The following is a 19,345-nucleotide window of genomic DNA, read 5'->3' on the forward strand; positions in this document are numbered from 1 at the left end:
CCATGTTTACAGACTGTGGTTTGGAGCTGTGTCAGGGCAGATGCTAAGTTAACCTTGGTTAGTAACAAAAGAAGGAAAGGAGATGGAACGTACATGCCAGAGGAAGGGTGAGGTGCTAACCATGGTTTGGAGATTGGGAAGCATAATATCTGCACTTGGCCCAAATGTGTGAGATCAGACCAGGCTTTTTAAATGGATGCATCCGTTTATTTAAAGCCTAGAGAATTAATATTTGTGCTTCCTGATGCAAGAAAAAATTAAACGCCTTGTGATGGTGCATAGCAAAGGACCTCTGGGGTTTGGAGTGATTCATTCTTAGCTTTCTGCAATTTGCATTGCCTTCCTGATTTAAACCTAGTGAGAGGGAGAAAGAAATTAGCGAAATGAATTACCTATGTGTGCCACATAGCCTGAAATTTATGAAATGGAATAAAGAAGAGTTGACATATTCCCCCACCCCCTGGGGGAAGCATATGCCTTTGGAAAGCAGAACCAATGGATCTCCTTGAGGAATATTTGAGAAGCCATCTACGTACATTAAGAGGGATGCTAAAATGGTCTAGATTTCTCTCTCTCTCTCTTTTTAGAAGTTAGCTAAAAGCATCCATCTGTGGTGCAATAGAAAGCACTCAAACACAGCACCAGCAAATTACAAAATGCAACAAACAAGAATCCATGCAAAGGGGTTGGGGGGAGACTCTGGACTCAGAATGGAAGAGCAAACCCTTTCTAATCTGCACTGCAGTTCAGTAGCAAGCTGTGTAGATGGGTAATGCCTTAATTTATGACTTCCGTTTGCTTAACGGCAACCCCTGTCGGGATAAATCAGGTTTTGCTTGGAAAGGAGGAGCTGGAATTGAAGGCTGCAATTAAGGGAGAGAAAGACCAGATCTGGTTTAAAATTAAAGCTTCCTTCCCCTTGCTACATCGGTCAAGGGATTGAAAAACAATATATTGGGCAGGGGATCAGATTCTAGGAAAACCAGTTGGGATGCGGCTCCAGGAGGTTATAGCTGCAAATGAGAATTTGGGAGGTGTTTCACGACCAGGCCTGCTAAATAAGAGCTATTAACGTCCGTGTCTTTGTGCACAAAGAAAATTAAGCAACTGAGGAAGGTGTTGGAAAGCGTTGCCTTCCTGTCATTTGGTGAGAGGGTCTATTAAAGTTTTCTGGGAGCAGCTGTGATGGTGAGAGCAGAAACCCTACTCATTTCAACACATTATCAGTAGGGTTGCAATACTTATTTTTGTTGCTATTAATGGATCGTTATTATGTTCAATAGCAGCAAAACATAAGAACACAATCGGAGCTCTGCAGGACCAGGCCAAAGGGGCATCTAGGCCACAATCACACCTAGTCCAATCCCCTGAAACACAGGAATCCAGCTAAAGCAACCACGACAGATGGCCACTGAGGAAGCAAGTGTCTCCAAGGCACCATCTGCACCATGCATTTAAAACACTTTAAACCAGGCTTCCTCAAACTCGGCCCTCCAGATGTTTTTGGCCTACAACTCCCATGATCCCTAGCTAGTAGGGCCCAGTAGTCAGGGATGATGGGAACTGTAGCATCAAAACATCTGGAGGGCCGAGTTTAAGGAAGCCTGCTTTAAACCGCCATCGCTTCCCCCAAAGAGAAGTTTGTTAAGGGTCCCAAGAGTTGTTATGAGACCATCCCTTTCCTTTCTCAGAGTAGTTCAACCATCAGTCCAGGAAGTTGGAGAGTCAGTTCATGTGGGAATGTTCAGGGAGGCAGGAGAAGATATATTGTTTTTTAATATCCTTCCTAACTTGTGCTAGCAAGTTCTATAATTGAGCAGAGTTTTAGCATTCCCCTTTAAGCACACAGTGGGTAGCTGGTTGCAAGCTTGTTTAAGCTTCTCACTATAGCTTCCTGGTAAAGGTAAAGGGACCCCTGACCATTAGGTCCAGCTGTGGCTGACTCTGGGGTTGCGGCGCTCATCTCGCTTTATTGGCCGAGGGAGCCGGCGTACAGATTCTGGGTCATGTGGCCAGCATGACTAAGCTGCTTCTGGCGAACCAGAGCAGCGCATGGAAACGCCGTTTACCTTCCCATTGGAGTGGTACCTATTTATCTACTTTCACTTTGATGTGCTTTTGAACTGCTAGGTTGGCAGGAGCAGGGACCGAGCAACGGGAGCTCACCCCATCGCGGGGATTTGAGCCGCCGACCTTCTGATCAGCAAGCCCTAGGCTCTGTGGTTTAACCCACAGCGCCACCCGTGTAAGATCCCTTATTTCCCTCTTAAAAGAAGAAACACGCCACAATCTTATTTAAGATATATAAAAGTAGTTTACTCACAGCACCATCAGTTCACAGATGGATCCCTGAAGGCAGACTTAGTTACAGATACATACATGTGAGTCTATCCCATAAGGAGATAGTCCCTTTGTTCCTCTGCTGGCTGAAAGCCAACAGGGCATCTCTAGCTAAAAAGCTACTGGTCCAACGACGAAGTCCAAAAGAGGGAGGGAGTGGCTGCGTGCTTTGTGCTTTTGTTACCTGCACAGGTAAGGTCACGTCCACCTCTAGTCACATGCAAAGGGAGTATGTCCCAGCCAGGAGGAAACAGGAAGTTTTTGACTGGCTGGTCCAAACATCCCCTTGCATGTCCACTCTAGGAAAACAAGGAATGTTGCATTTGTCTGCTACTTATGTATCACAGTTCACAGGGAACTGTGCCATTGTAGCTCTGTGTGGGGAACAGCGGTCTCCTAAGAACTCTCAGCACCCTATAGTGCAACACCTAGAATTCTTTGGGCGAAGTCATGGCTGCTTCAACTTGTTGGGATCATATGGGTACAGGGAGGCAGTGATGGCCACCGACTTGGATGGCTTTCAAAGAGGAATGGACAAATTTATGGAGGAGAAGGCTTATCAATGTGTACTAGCTATGACAGCTATGTTCTTCTTCCATGGACAAAGGCAGTAATGCTTCTGAATGCCAGTTGCTGGAAGCCACAGGAGGCGGGGGGGGGCTCCTGTTCTTGAGTCCTGCTTGGCCATTGTGAGAATAGGATGACGGACTGAGTGGGCCATTGGCCCTACCAGCTGGGGCTGGTGGAATCCAACAGCATCTGGAGGGTCAAAACTTCCTCACGCCTGCCTCACAGGATTGTGAGTTAGATTGTAGAGATGAGGTTAAAAATGAAGCTCTTGAAATGGCTAGAGTTCAAAACAGAGGAAGTGGCTTGCAGGCTATGATGGAAAGTATTCCACAGAGGCCTTTGGAGTTGTTGTTGGAGGCCATATTCTGTGTTGTATAGCAGTGTGCCAAGCTCTGTGTTTTACAGTTACTTCTGCTCTGTTTTTCCAGGTGTCCTACAGGCTCTTTGAGGATATGGGGCTATTTGAAACCTTTAAAATTCCCATGAGAGAGTTTATGAACTACTTCCATGCTTTGGAGTGTGGATACCGAGAGATACCTTGTAAGTATTGTCAGGAGCTCAGCCTACACTCGAGTAGGACTCTGGCAGAGACACATGCCCGACTGGCATGTTCCCTCCCTCCTGGTCAATCGTTCGGGAACTTCATAAGCTTTCTTCTGCCCGAACATCACAGCGACCGATGCCAACCGACACCCGGCATACTTAGGGATCCGCAGAGTTTGCGCACCTTGCATGACAGACCTCAGCAACTCAGCATTTTGGCTAATCTACTTTATTTACGTATAAACACACACGGAGCACTGCAACATGGCTCCTTCTCTCTCTAGCATCAGACAGCAAAGAGAAAAAGACCAAAGGACAATAGTCCCACTTCACGGAACACAGTAACACAAACTTCCTGACTCCGTCACTTCTCACTCTGTGGAGTCAAAACACATACCGTCATGTGATAGACAACAATCCCATGGCTGCAATCATGGAGCAGGAATTCTAACAAGTATGACAGCAAGAGTGCGATACTTGCTGATTCCTGTTTTTCCGTAATGAACCTTCTTTCAAGGCTGAGAGTGCCTAAGGCACAGCACAACCCCCCAAAATTAAATAATTTGAATCCAGAGCACGTCCGATAAAAATGCCACAGAAACCTATAAAACTCAGCTAAGTCCTGCTTAGAGTAGACCCACTGATATTCCTGTTAGTCGTGCCCATTAACTTCAGTGAATCTGCTTTGAACAGTGTTGCGTAGAGCCCCAGATCCATAATGCACACAGTAAAACTTTCACAGTGCGGTGTACATGTCTACTCAGAAGCAAGTCCCATTGAGTTCACTGGACTTGCAGAGATGGAAGGTGGCAGCGATTTCCATTCTGTCTTGTTGTTGCTGCATTATTCATCTCGCCACCCACTATGGCCAGAACTAACCAAATTAAATATGTAATGAATTTCAGTGCATTTTCATTGGAAGGGACATGTTTAAAATAATGCATCTGTTCCCCAGACCTGGGGTCTCCCACCCATTCTCATGCACAGGGCTTTCTAAATTATACGGAATAATGAATGATACTTCACTTTACGATTGGGGATCAGGGTTAATGGTGTGGTAGCCCATTTGTGGACAATACTGAAGTAGAGTACAAACCAAAACAGATCAGAAATGATAGCAGATGTCATTCTGCCTGCCCTTAACCACTGCCCACTCGATTCTCCCATCTTTTCATGTATTACTGAAATGAGCAGTGGTGTATAACTCACTTTGAGACAGGGAAGATTAGACACCAGGAGGACATTAATTTAGAAATGAATGGATTAACTTTATAGAATATATGAAGGAGCATTGTTAACATTGAAAAAGGTTAGCAGGCAGGTTTGGATTGGCACGTAATATAATTTGATAAAGGGTATTGAAAAAGGAGGTTTAATAGATTGGATCAAAGTATTTAGTCACAGAAAAGAGAAGAGACAATTATTGGAAACCAGGGAGAGGAGTGGAGGGAAGTCCGGGGGTCGGAAGAACCCCTATAAAGATATTGAATTTGTTATGGATTAATGCAAATAATACTGTATGATATATATATATATATATATATATATATATATATATATATATATATATGCTTTCGTAGATTTTCACGGGTACAGGAATGCAGGTTTTGGTGTCCTCGGGTGTCTTCCCGTGTAAAAGTTGGGGTGTCTAGGCGACGTTTCGACGAGGTCTCACTCGTCATCTTCAGGCTGGTGCTTTCGGCTTCTTGTTACTGGAACAGAGCAGGATCTCAGTGTTTGAGTTCCTATAAATACTGTTGAGGTGTGGTGTATAGCCTCCAATGTTCTGGGCAGAGAGGAAGTTCCCAGGCTAGTGTGCCTCTTCTTCTTTTGTTCCTTAATTACTTGAGGGATATCTTGAGTGATTTCTTGAGTGATATCCTGAGTACCACTTAGGTGGGTCATTAGGTGTGGATTAGTTGCTAAAGCCTTTGTGTCTTGACCTCTTGAACTTTGTGAAGAGTTTTTCTGAGAAGATGGCTGTACTGCATTTACTTGTGCTCTGGCTTGGCTTCGTGTATAGGGGCGAGCTGTGGTTTTGTGGCCTGTGCCAGCCAGAGCTGTGGTTTTGTGGCCTGTGCAATCCCTACACAGATCACAAAGTTCAAGAGGTCAAGACACAAAGGCTTTAGCAACTAATCCACACCTAATGACCCACCTAAGTGGTACTCAGGATATCACTCAAGAAATCACTCAAGATATCCCTCAAGTAATTAAGGAACAAAAGAAGAAGAGGCACACTAGCCTGGGAACTTCCTCTCTGCCCAGAACATTGGAGGCTATACACCACACCTCCTCAACAGTATTTATAGGAACTCAAACACTGAGATCCTGCTCTGTTCCAGTAACAAGAAGCCGAAAGCACCAGCCTGAAGATGACGAGTGAGACCTCGTCGAAACGTCGCCTAGACACCCCAACTTTTACACGGGAAGACACCCGAGGACACCAAAACCTGCATATATATATATATATATATATATATATACACACACACACACACACACACACACACACACACACATTCATATAAAAACTCACTTTGAGAAGGTTGGAAACACCTGCAATTTTACCATAGCAAATGAATATTCCTATCCCCCTTCAGCTTTTTCCTTAGCTCAGCAGTTGAGCAGGGAATTGATTCTGTCTGTCCAACAGATGGTGCTGTTGACCCCCCCCCCAGCAGAAGTAATCTGCCTCTGTCTTAACAGATCACAACAGGATCCATGCCACTGATGTTCTCCACGCTGTTTGGTACCTTTCAACGCAGCCTATACCAGGACTCTCAACTGTGATTAATGACCATGGGTCAGCAAGTGATTCAGGTAATTCTATTAGCATGCGATTTTGGGGAGCCCTTAAGCTGGTTTCTTGGCCCAGTGTCTCTTTCCGCAGGAAATTGTACATGTTTACCAGTTGCGTGTAGAAGAAGCACGTAGAAGAGGCTTGTGTTGGCCACTAACTTGGATGGCATTAATAGAGAACTAAACAAATTTCATTTTTCATTTCACTTTTCAATTTGTATATTGCCTTTCTGTATTGCTATACACAAGGCGATTTGCAAGCGGAAGAAACAACAAAATAGACAGCAAAGATTGCACGCCTAATGACAATCTGACAAAAACGTCATGATAAAAACATAACTTTCAAATAAACAACTTACATCAAGTAAAGCAATTTTCAATAATCCATTAGAATATGATAGTAAACAGTAAAATTAAATATCAGCAAATAATAATTAAACAGTTTTCACTTAACAATTACAATAAAGAATTACTAAACTATAATCGATAAAAATAACAATGCATAAAATACCAGAATACATACAAAACCATGTAGGATCAAATTGAGAAACAAGGACACACAACTTATAAAATTATCTTTTAAAATATACCTGAACTCATGGAGGATAAGTTTATCAGAGGCTACTAGTTCTTCCTCCCTTGTTGCTCTCTGTGTAACAGAATAACCAGACAAGACAGTAGCAAATCGAGTTTTGGGTTCAAATAGGCCACAACTTTATTGGTTACAGATGGGAAGGGTTTGGCATAGGCATTGGGTGAAGCCATTTAATTTCCCCCAGCCCATCTGCTGGAGGTGTATCTAAGGGTAAACCACACCATAGCTGGGCTATGACCTATGTAAAATAGGGGTACCCCCCCCAAGCGGTTTCCACTGGAGTTCTGTGGTCCTAGCCTCCGTCTGGGCATTGGATAGAAGCAACTCCTCATGGAGCCCTTTAACCAGGGAGGATCAAGCAGAGGCTACAACCTCCTTTCCAAACAAGACTAAGGTAAAGGTAAAGGGACCACTGACCGTTAGGTCTAGTCGTGACTGACTCTGGTGTTGCAGTGCTCATCTCGCTTTATTGGCTGAGAGAGCCGGCGTACAGCTTCCGGGTCATGTGGCCAGCATGACTAAGTCGCTTCTGGAGAACCAGAGCAGCGCACGGAAACGCCGTTTACCTTCCCGCCAGAGCAGTACCTATTTATCTACTTGCACTTTGATGTGCTTTCAAACTGCTAGGTGGGCAGGAGCAGGGACCGAGCAACGGGAGCTCACCCCGTCACGGGGATTCAAACCGCCGACCTTATGATCGGCAAGCCCTAGGCTCTGTGGTTTAACCCACAGCGCTTACCCAGTGCATAACCACCAACTGAGCCAACCAAGGCTCTCAACCGCCCAACCTCTCATGCCCTCAACCAACTCCTTATGCCCTCAAAAACTGAGGAGGAGTGATGGGCTGGTCTCAATTTATTCCCCTGGGGGTGGACCCAAGAGATGCTTGAGAGTTCTCAGTTGCTGGTGCTGCTTTTTGGTGTGGGTACTGAACATCATGGGAAGTACTGTAGTAGATTTGCCGCTGTGATTATAGATAGATAGATAGATAGATAGATAGATAGATAGATAGATAGATAGATATAGATAGATACAGCGGTATAGAAATATTTTTTTAAAAACAAATGAGCAACGGATACGAAACCGATCCAGGTTAAGCATGGCAACTGGGCACAGAACTGAACCCTGGTTGTCCCCGTTCCTCACAACAAACTCAGCAAATGTCCTGGTTTTCTGCTCAGATTCAGATAGCGGGATCACTCACGGCCACCTGGGCTACGTCTTGTCGAAAACATACGCACCAACAGACGATGGCCATGGATGCTTGGCGGGCAACATCCCTGCCCTCGAACTGATGGCCCTTTATGTAGCTGCTGCCATGCACGATTACGACCACCCGGGGAGAACCAACGCCTTCTTGGTTGCCACCAGCGCTCCTCAGGTAAGGATGGCTGAGATCGACCCTGACTTGGGTCCATAGAATTGACGCTTTGACAGAATTCTCGTAAGAGTGAATCTCAAGTCAGCTCTGAGGCCTTGTTCAACAAGCCACAGCTTGTCCACACACGTCAAGGCCAGTCAGTGCTGGTTCAAACAAGCCGAAACCAGTTCTATCCTGCAACACACTCCGCTTTAGGATACATTTTTTAAAAGAAAAACCTGATTAGCTTCTCAGATACTTTTTAATTGAATTACTTTAAAAAATAATAATGCCTCAAGTAACATATTATTGCTTGGTTTCTTGTTTATTCTCTTATATTTTGCAACACCCATTTGTCCTAAATAGAACCCAGTAATGCAGACATGTATGCACAATTTTTTTTAATGTGATCTCATTGAGATCCCAAGATGAAATTTTGCAGGGAGCTCTTAGTAATATGAAACAATATATTTTTTTGGATTTTTTAAAATCATAATGGTTTTTTTAAATCACTTTTTAAAATTTTGTAACTTAACTTTAAAATTTAAAGTAAGTCCATCATGGGCCATATTGCATTAAAGCAGGGGTCGGCAAACGTTTCCACCTGTGCGCCAGATCACCCGTGCTCACACGTGCACCCATGTGCATGCGCACACTCCCGCTGCTCTTTGCCCGCTGGCTTTTGGAGCCATGGCGGGGGAGGGGGAAGCATCTGCGGCTTCCAATTGGCCGTGGCTGCATCCCAGAAGTCAATCCCCGTGCAGAGCTAAACAGGTGCGCCGCGCTGGTTTAGCTCTGCACGGGGACTGACCGAGCGGGCGGCAAGGGGCGGGGACCAGTTTAACGACCCCCTCGGGCTGTATCTGCCCCGCGGACTGTAGTTTGCCAACCCCTGCATTAAAGCCCATGAAGTTCTGAAGAGATTGGCATGTTTAGTTTTGAAATACCTCAATTATCACTTGATATGGAATGACTATCAAGTCAGGGGCATTTTCAAAGGGGACGCCCATTGCCTGTGTGTGAATGTGTGTTTGTTCCCTTTTGCTCATGACTAAATCAAACAGTGTGTAGAGAGACATTGTTAACATTGTTTGCATTTTTCCCCCACCCACTTTCTCTTCTTTGCCTCTGACCCCACCCCTTTGACCCTGAGGTGGTTGGCAGTGGACAAACCCATCCTTCAGGTTGAAAGAGGTTGTCCGTCCCTTCACAAGGCCTAGTTTAATACCAGTAGCTGGAGGGTATCTAAGCAGAGTCTCTAGAACTTGGATAGGCCCTCAGTTCTATATGTGGCCCTTTATGCCTCTCAGGGGCTAGTAGAAATAAAATAAATTGTGCCAAACTGTCTATCCTTCTCTCTGTTTAGGCTGTTCTATATAATGACCGTTCTGTTTTGGAAAACCATCATGCAGCGGCTGCATGGAACCTCTTCATGTCCCGGCCAGAATATAACTTCTTAGTCAACCTCGATCATGTGGAGTTCAAGCACTTTCGGTTCCTTGTCATTGAGGCAATCTTGGCCACTGATCTGAAGAAGCACTTTGACTTTGTAGCAAAGTTCAATGCCAAGGTAAACTTGATTCCATGTATATCCTTTGTGCTCAAACCTTTGTATATCCAAGTTGGCTGGGGAAAAGGTAATGGTTTTATCGTCCTAATGTTTTGGAAGGATGGTGCCCCAGGAACAATATCATGTGGTTCTGGGACTTGAATCAACAAAAGGTGATTTCCATTATTCAGTTAGAAGTTATGCTGCTCAAATCTCATGTAAATTCCCATTTCCACTCACTGCAGCCTGAAATGAAATTGGGGGCACCCAGTTGTTTTGGCCGTAAGACAAAGAAGTGTTTTGACCAACCCTGACTCTTACAGATACAGCAGGCAAAACGTTACATGAATACAGTGCACTGTCATTCAAGTCCCAGCACTTTGATGGGTAGAGAGTGAGCTTCAGGTGCCAACAGATGATATTTTCCCAGCCAACTGGCATTAATACCAAACTTGCCAATCATAAGGTCGGCGGTTCGAATCCCCGTAACGGGGTGAGCTCCCGTTGCTCAGTCCCAGCTCCTGCCAACCTAGCAGTTCGAAAGCACATCAAAGTGCAAGTAGATAAATAGGTACCGTTCCGGCGGGAAGGTAAACGGCATTTCCGTGCGCTGCTCTGGTTCGCCAGAAGTGGCTTAGTTATGCTGGCCACATGACCCGGAAGCTGTACGCCGGCTCCCTCAGCCAATAAAGCGAGATGAGCACCGCAACCCCAGAGTCAGCCACGACTAGACCTAACGGTCAGGGGTCCCTTTACCTTTACCTTACTTGGCATTAGATGTTGGATCCGCTACAGCAACTCAGATTGGAAATCAGCAACAACAAAGAAGGCTGTGCATTTCTAGCACATAGGGAATGTCCCCAATTTCCAACTAGTTGGGACCAAGGATGCATGTCCTGCCTTCAAAATGGCAGATTTCGAATCTGCATGGGCAGGAGTTGACAACACATCACATCTCCTTTTGTCTCAGCAAACACGTCCCCCCCCCCCCCGGTTCACAATACTGTCGTACCTTGGAAGTCGAACGGAATCTGTTCCAGAAGTCCGTTCGACTTCCAAAACGTTCAGAAACCAAAGCATGGCTTCTGATTGGCTGCAGGAAGCTCCTACAGCCACTGGGAAGCTTCGGAAGCCACGCCAAACATTTGGCTTCCGAAAATCGTTCGAAAACCGGAACACTCACTTCTGGGGTTCGATCATTCGGGAGCTGATTTCTTTGGGAGCCAAGGCGTTTGAGATCCAAGGTACAACTGTATAGGAGAAAGAGTTTCCTTTTCCTGTTCTTTTCCTGATTTCACAGTCCTGGCCTCTCCTAAATTGAGCCCAGCTCCTCAAACATACCCGTATGTCCCTGGATGCCAGTATTGGGCATTCACCCTCCCCTCCATTCTGAACAGAGGAGAGTCCAAAGAGCAGCAGTTCCTGATGTGAGTGCCATTTTCCCATTTCCTGGGGTAGGTAAGGGGCACACTTGCGCTGTTTTGCAGTCCTGACTCTCTTTCTGCTCTTTGGTGTTCTGCCACTCCCCCATGGCAGCCCTTCTGTGGCAGGCACCCATGACTGGCACGTTCTCAAAATTCCAGACATGCCCACTGACTCAAAATGTTTGCCAGCCCTTGGGTGGATTGGAGCCAGAGCCTCAGTCAAATATGCTGGTGAGGACAGATGCTGCTGGATTTGCTTAAGTTAAGCTCTCTAAGTATATGTGTAATGGGAATAAAAGTTATGTAAAGCAAATATAAGTGATACGTCAGCCACCACCCCGACAGTGCTGTTCTATGCAGCTGATATCGCATCCTCGTTCTCCAATTGTTTTGCGTTATGTGTGGCTGCAACGGTATCGCACCGCTCACCTTAGTCCCGTCTGTCTGTCAGGTCAATGATGATGTTGGCATTGATTGGACGAATGAGAACGACCGCTTGCTGGTTTGCCAGATGTGCATCAAGCTGGCAGACATCAACGGGCCCGCGAAATGCAAAGAATTGCATCTGCAGTGGACGGAGGGCATTGTCAACGAATTTTACGAACAGGTAACTAGCCATAAGTTGTTGCTGGAAGGAGCAAGGGGACACACAAACCTCTAGGGTATGGGGTTAGGGCAGTGGCTCTCAAAGGTTGTGGCGCATCACCCTGGTGTGGCAGGAGAGGGTGGCAAGCATGGCGGGAAGATTCAGGGACAATCAAACATTTGCACATTTCAGTGTATTTTGGGTGCACAGCCAGAAACTATATGCATGCATGCCTCTCTTCAAGAGCATTGGCTATTCCTCTATAGTTCTCCACAAATTATTGTTGTGAACAGGAATATTCAACTCTGACAAATATGAAAGATCAGAAAAGAGAAAGCCTTCTTTGTGTTGATGAGGAGATGAGAGTTGGTTTGTCCCAAATTAGACCTAAAATGAGATTACCTGGCAAAAGCAAGCTCACGCCTCTCATTGAGTTTGCATACATACTTAAGGTACATATGGAAGAGGCTCGCTTATAATTATATTTTGGGAATGGTTTGTGTTCTTATGACACCCTGTGATCGTATTATAAATTAGTTGTGTTTTGTGTTATAAATCAAGCACTGCTAGGAGTTGTTTCTTTTTGTTTTCCAATGTATTTATCTATTTTTAAAAATGGTGTTGCATTTTTTTATTCCATAAGTGTGGCCCAGAGAAAAAAGTTTGAGAACCACTGGGTTAGAGTTAGGGTTTGCTTTATCTCTGGATTACTCTGGATTACACTGCTTTTCTCTGCGGTTTGTTGGCGTCAGATAGGCACATGATCAAGTTCTAAGTGAGAGCTCCCTGTCGGGGGTTGTTGTGGTGGTGGTTGTTGTTGTTTTTAAGAAGGTCTCTGTCTTCACTTTGTTGGACTCACCTGGTGAGAGTCCCGGGTCAGGATGGCAGTGGGAGACCCAATGTGCATTTCTGTTCTAAGGGATCAAGATAGCATTATAACAGACTTCCTCCTTTTTCTAAGGGTGACGAGGAAGCCAGCCTAGGCCTCCCCATCAGCCCTTTCATGGATCGCGCCGCCCCTCAGCTTGCAAACCTCCAGGAATCCTTCATCTCTCACATTGTGGGACCGCTGTGCAATTCCTATGACTCAGCAGGGCTGATGCCAGGGAAGTGGGTCGAAGATAACGATGAGTCGGGCGATACTGATGAACAGGAGGAGGAAGATGCTGCAGACATGGACACCTATGAAAACCCCGAGTCAAGTAAGTTTGTTATTTCTGTGTGCGCTCGCTCCCGCAGACTCAACACCTTGGCTTTTAACCCTTCCCTCTTCCCCTGCCATGTGGTGTTCCTAGTTAAAAGTCCACTCCCCACCAAAGCTGGTATTTGCCCTAGGGGAAAATAAGCAACTTCAGTTGGTCATTTTAATTGGGACAATGGTACAAAGGGAGAGGTTTATTGGTGTGGTTTTTTTAAACCCTCTTCCGCAGTAACATACCACATGGATGGCAGTCCTACTGTGGCTGTGAAGACCCCTCTTCCCCTGCATTCGAGGCCAGATGAGCTTGTACATAAGCACCTGAGTTGAGGGAGGCCACAGCTGCTGGGGAAGTCCTTCACTTGCTGCATTGGGCAATCATACATACATACATACATACATACATACGGTAAAGGTACCCCTGCCCGTATGGGCCAGTCTTGCCAGACTCTAGGGTTGTGCGCTCATCTCACTCTATAGGCCGGGAGCCAGCACTGTCCGGAGACACTTCCGGGTCACGTGGCCAGCGTGACAAGCTGCATCTGGCGAGCCAGCGCAGCACACGGAACGCCGTTTACCTTCCCGCTAGTAAGCGGTCCCTATTTATCTACTTGCACCCGGGGGTGCTTTCGAACTGCTAGGTTGGCAGGCGCTGGGACCGAACGACGGGAGCGCACCCCGCTGCGGGGATTCGAACCGCCGACCATGCAATTGGCAAGTCCTAGGCGCTGAGGTTTTACCCACAGCACCACCCGCGTCCCGTACATACCTACATACATACATACATTTATATGCCACCTTTCCACAGTTAACCATGCTGAAGGCAGCTTACAACAAGAATACACACACACACACACACACACAACTGCAACGTAACAAAAGTAGTCATCAACAATAAACAAAATATAAAAAAATACACAACCAAACTGGACAATTTCCACATAAATCACAAGATCTAAAATGAAGATACAAAAAACCAACAGCAACAACAGGGAGCAGGTCCTATTATTCTTACTAAGTTTGTATACCACCCTTCACCCCAGGATCACAGCACTGTTCACAACATAAAAATACAAAATGAGAACACAAAATATATAACAAAGCAAACCAATAACAAACACACACACACACACACACACACACACACACCAGTCTTCCAGGGCTCACAACCAATCACAGGACTAGACTCCATGCAAACAGTAGTGGTTGGCATGGCAATATTGCTCATTGTGCTTCCCAACCCTGCCTGTTACCAAGAGTGGAAGGGGCAGATCACAGGGAGCAAGGCAGAGCAGCGGAGCCAAGCTCTTGCCTCTGTCCCAGCTCCACGTTGAGCTTCCTGCTGCTCGCACTTCCCCCTCTGCCTCTCAATAACCAGCAGCGATGCTCAGCTTTGAGCACCAATGCGCTGCCCCACCGAATGCTACATATGAGGAGCTGTGTTTGGGGAGATGTACATAGCTGCTTCAGCCCAGCTTGCATTATGAAGTGCTTCTGATGGGGAAGGACGAATCTGTTGCCTTCATAGTCTCCCTGTTTCCATTTTTCAGACCTTGAATTCAGTTCTCCTTGTTTTCCGCATCAGTTTATGGGGATTTTAAAAAGAGAGAAAAGTGCTCATGAAAATTCATCAGGATTTTAGTGCAAATTTCTCCTAATATACACTTTTCTTTTGCACAGTTTTCCCTAACATGCACAATTTTACAAATGCATTTTATTGGCTATTTCCACTAATGCATGCAGAAATGCACATTTTGCCCAATAACGTGTGTTTTCTGTACACATTATTTTGCTACAAAAATGCATTGCAAAATCCAGAGACATGCAAATTTTGAAGGATTAGAGCTGTGTTTCAGTTTGTGTGTTGTTTCAGAAAGTGTGAATTAGGTAGGTTCACCTTTAAATGCAAACTGAATCACATTTCTACCACTTTCCTAGCATCTACACCATACACTTGTTGGGCAGAGACTGAACCTTGCCCCCCCTTTTCTAGTTTATATTTTATTTTCCTGTTCTCATTTCATGAGTCCTCCCTAGAGGTTCTCCTTTTACTGATTTTCAGTAACCCGAAAAAGATAAGCTGTGCAAAGGAGGACATATTTTCTGGTCCCTGCCTACCCATCAAACAGTTACTTGGGCAAACATTCATGGCTTATGACTCTTTAATGGAGCCCTCTCTCTTTGTGACAACATAGTGCCAGATGGCACTTTCTCCTTAGTACATGGGAAACGTTGGCCTAGAATCTCTTCCATCTTCTTCCAAGTTCAGTCGGGCATGCCACCAACAAAAGCTCTCAGTGGAACTCAAAAGGTCTACGAATTCCTCTTACTGTATGGCTCACGGGTACAAAAAGAGCAGAATTCTTAGTTTTCAGATACCTGGAATTATCAAGAAGGTCTAGCAGAAAGAGTGGGTTTTTTTAAGAAGGGAAATAGCTGAGCCATTGTGTGAGAGCATGATGCCCCAAACAGTGTTAGAAACTGAGGTACGAAAGCTAGGAGCTACATGGCACCTTAAACCTAGGTTATGGGTGCAACAACGGAATGTCTAGGCTTGCTTTCTTACAACAAGAATACATGAATGAACTGCAGCTAAAATATTATGTTCATTTCTCACATGGTCTAGTCCTTCCCCTGCCCAACCCCCTAATATTCTTAAGAGGGTCTCTTCTCCAGTCTTCAGAGAGTAGCTGGAAGTGGGGAGGCAGAAAAAGGTCCTCCTTTACTTCCACTCTGCAGTTTTAATCTGAAATCTTAGGCGCAGTACTGCGCCCAGAGCTCAGAAACTGCTCGTGCTAATGAAATTCCTTGTCGCAAAATGCGCCTGGGGGTTGGGCTGGGCAGAGGAGGAATGGTGGAGACCAGCTCCCCATCCTGACCCTTCCAGGGAGGAGGAAGAGGAAGACAGTGTAGATTTACAACAGGGCTTTGTGGGAGGTCACAGCTCAGAGGCAGATGAAAGGAAAAGTTGGGAAATAATGGGAGGGGAGCAGCAGCTGGCTGACACGTTGTCACAAGAAAGCATTCCAGACCCTCCATCTCCCAGAACCCAGCAGGCCTCAAAAGTAGGGGAGCAAAGAGCTCAAAGACAGAGGGCACTTAGCAGCACCCATAGAGGAGGGGATGATGACGACGAATGAGGAAGTGGGAGAGACAGGGTGGAGATTCACTCGGGACGACACCATTATCCAAGAGGCTGTGTTCTATAGCCTGTCTCTGTAATGTCTGAAATAAAAAAGGACTGTAAGAAACTTTTCCTTGTCTTTATAGTTTCCTGGGCAACCAGCCGGGAGCTGCTTACAGCACTCTGACACTAGAGCAATGGAAGTTTCAAACACTGCCCCCAAAACACACAAGATTGTGGCAACAAGAAACACACATTTTGGAGGGGGGCGTTGTGTTCTCTCACAGGTCACATGACTTGCACAGGAGACCACCCAGAAGATGTGCATCCTGGTTTTGTGCTGAGACATCAACATTTCCAAAAGTAGGGCGTCCATGGCTTAGCTTTTGAAAAACAGGATCCACAGTTCTTAGCTGGGTACCACTGCTCTAAGCCCCAGACACCTCAATGTTTCTTCATAGGAAAGTTCCTCCATTCCCTTGAAAGGCCCATCTTGGTGGCCCTTCTCTGAACCTTTTCAAACTCTCTACAATATCCTTTTTGAGGTGAGGCCACCAGAACTGTACACAGTACTCCAAACGCAGCCACACCTGCATAGCAGCACGGTGCAGACTGGCTGTTTCATTTTCAATTCCTCTCCTAACGACCCCTAGCATGGAGCGTGCCTTTTCCACAGCCGCCGCACGCTGGGTCAGCACCTTCCTTGAGCTACTTCTGTTTTGACCCCAAGATCTCGCTTCGGGTCCGTTGCCTCCTGTTCAGACCCCAAGACCCCTCTCTCAGTTCTTGCATTCCCGATGCAACCCCCTGACCTAAAAGCAAATGAGTGCAGTTGCATCGGTTAGCCTGATTAGGTTTGCAGTGGTTCCGAGCAGAATCTCAGGTGGTGATAAATGCTCTAATGACCTCTGCGGAGAGCTGCAAGACTCGGGAGGGTGGCGAGGGGGGGGGAGTGTTGTCTCCCGGGAAACCAGGGATAGAATGTTCTAACACGGAGCGCTGTGCGGAATAGAGTTTTCTCCTGATTAAACCTTCAGGTTTCCTACAGGGGAGTGAAAGCTTTCTAATGAAGGATTGAACTAGATTTGGGCTGTGCCACAGTGAAAAGCTCTTTGTTTGCCGTTGAAAAGCTTGAAGGACTCAACGGTTTGGCTCCTGACACACACTTAAGGCCACCTGGAAACGCTAATCTATGCACACATTTCTTTGCGACAAAACATTCCTCTACGTCATTTTTTTTTTCCCCTCTTCCCCACCGGCTCTTCATTAAAACCTTGAAGAGGTTCATATCGCTGAAGTTTGTAGCTGCTGCTGCTAAGGATAGGTGATGTGGGAGTTTGCAAAGGAGCAACTTTTAAGTGTTTGTTTTGCTAAGATTCTTAGCTTTGAGAACTCTTGCCACTTCAGCTCAGTGGTTCTGGAGCCCAGAGTGGATACGTTTGCCTCTGTGGCATGAGAAGGTTTCAGCACACAGTTGTCTCGGGAAACCTCCACAAAAGCATGTGGGATTATTATTTGTACAGCACATGGTTAATTTGCTCAAGTGGTACAGATCAGTCAACTGAACTTTTGAGTTGATAAATCAGCGGTGGCTGGTTTTAATTGGTCAGAGGTTAGGGCAAATTGTAATACGAAAACGAAAATATTAAAAGTCTTAATATGTTTTCTTATAGCATTTATTTATTCATTTCATAAAAGTTACATGCCGCTTGACTATAATAAAACCTTAGAGTGGTTTGTAAAAAGAATGGAACAGTAAAATAAGTTAATAAACAAAACCAGTGTAAAACAGCTATTTAAAACATTCAAAAACAGATACAAAAAAACCAATAAGATGAAAACCAGATTAAAACATGTGTCGGCGTTCTACGTGTCTATAGGCTTGCCTAAACAAAACAGTTTTCATCAGGTGCCAGACAGAAACAGTGAGTTGTCAATAGGCAGGGAGTTCCACAGTGTGGGGAAATGAGCAGTAGTGTTTGATAATTAAATCTTAATCTATGTCTAAGTGGCTTCAATACAGCCTCAGCTAGCCTGGGCCCCTGCAGATGTTTTGGACTGTATCTCCCATCATGGGAATTGTAGTCCCAACTTAGCTTGGAGAAGGCTACTTTAGTACCTATGGTGGGGTACTATGATGTGCACATTTTTGTAAATTTGTTCAGGTCACAGCCACACCATGTGCTTAAAGTACTGTCTTGCCACTGGAATAATCATGGACAACCTTGAGAACTGTAGTTTGTTAACGGTGCTGGGAATTGTAGCATGGTAGGTCAGCACCTTTTGCAAACTGCAGTTCTCAGGATTCTCCATGTGGCACAATAGGGCTTTAAATGTACGGTGCAAGTGTGACCTCGATTGTAAATAAAAGGGGGGGGGACACAGAGAATGAGGAAGCGGAGCCACACCAATAGCTTCCCAGCAGGTGGATCACTGTTACTTACTGGGAGGTTTGGGGCTGTGGACAGGTTGATTTTTAAAGTAATGTAACCATGCTTTAAATTTATGGTGCGATTAAGGTCTGTGTATGGGACGCAGGTGGTGCTGTGGTTTAAACCACACTGCCGCTTGGACTTGCCAATCGGAAGGTCGGCAGTTCGAGGCCCCGCAACGGGATGAGCTCCTGTTCTTTGATCCCAGCTCCTGCCAACCTAGCAGTTCGAAAGCACACAGTGCAAGTAGATAAATAGGTACCGCTCCGGCGGGAAGGTAAACGGCATTTCCGTGCACTGCTCTGGTTTCGCCAGAAGCGGCTTAGTCATGCTGGCCACATGACCCAGAAAAACTGTTTGCGGAAGCGGACAAACGCTGGCTCCCTCGGCCTGTAAAGCGAGATGAGCGCTGCAACCCCAGAGTCGTTCACAGCTGGACTTAACTGTCAGGGGTCCCTTTACCTTTAAGGTCTGTGTATACCCAGAATTAAGCCCTAATGTGCTTCCAGAGAGGTGTCCATTGTGGGATGGGTGCTCTTGATTTATTCAGATTTTTTTGCAGGGTCCACACAATGGCATGGGCAAATGCTAAGCTATATTTTCTACCCCTACCCTAAATTTAATCTGCAGAAAATCCTGTAATGAAACAACCTGGTGACAGCAACCCATTTGAGATAGCTTATTCCATTTGCAATATTAAATCCACATCTGTGAGCATAGGAACATAGGCTTTCTACTTTAGGTCTATCTAGCTTAGCATTGTCAGCACTGGACCAAAGTAGAGGAGTGATGGACCTTGTCATTCAGCAACATTAGGAAGAC

General features: G+C 45.6%; 1 protein-coding gene across 3 annotated transcripts in view; it reads left to right on the plus strand.

Moving 5' to 3' along the window:
- Positions 1 to 19,345, plus strand: part of PDE3A (phosphodiesterase 3A) — a 278,612-nt gene that overhangs the window by 249,441 nt on the left and 9,826 nt on the right. For all 3 annotated transcript variants that reach the window (XM_028746828.2, XM_077935277.1, XM_077935278.1), the window contains exons 10-15: positions 3,339 to 3,450; positions 6,163 to 6,276; positions 8,032 to 8,231; positions 9,577 to 9,780; positions 11,635 to 11,790; positions 12,731 to 12,971. In XM_028746828.2, coding sequence (XP_028602661.2) covers positions 3,339 to 3,450; positions 6,163 to 6,276; positions 8,032 to 8,231; positions 9,577 to 9,780; positions 11,635 to 11,790; positions 12,731 to 12,971 — 1,027 coding nt within the window. The remainder of the gene's footprint in view (positions 1 to 3,338; positions 3,451 to 6,162; positions 6,277 to 8,031; positions 8,232 to 9,576; positions 9,781 to 11,634; positions 11,791 to 12,730; positions 12,972 to 19,345) is intronic.

Source organism: Podarcis muralis, chromosome 10 (assembly GCF_964188315.1).
Source record: "Podarcis muralis chromosome 10, rPodMur119.hap1.1, whole genome shotgun sequence".
Taxonomy (NCBI): domain Eukaryota; kingdom Metazoa; phylum Chordata; class Lepidosauria; order Squamata; family Lacertidae; genus Podarcis; species Podarcis muralis.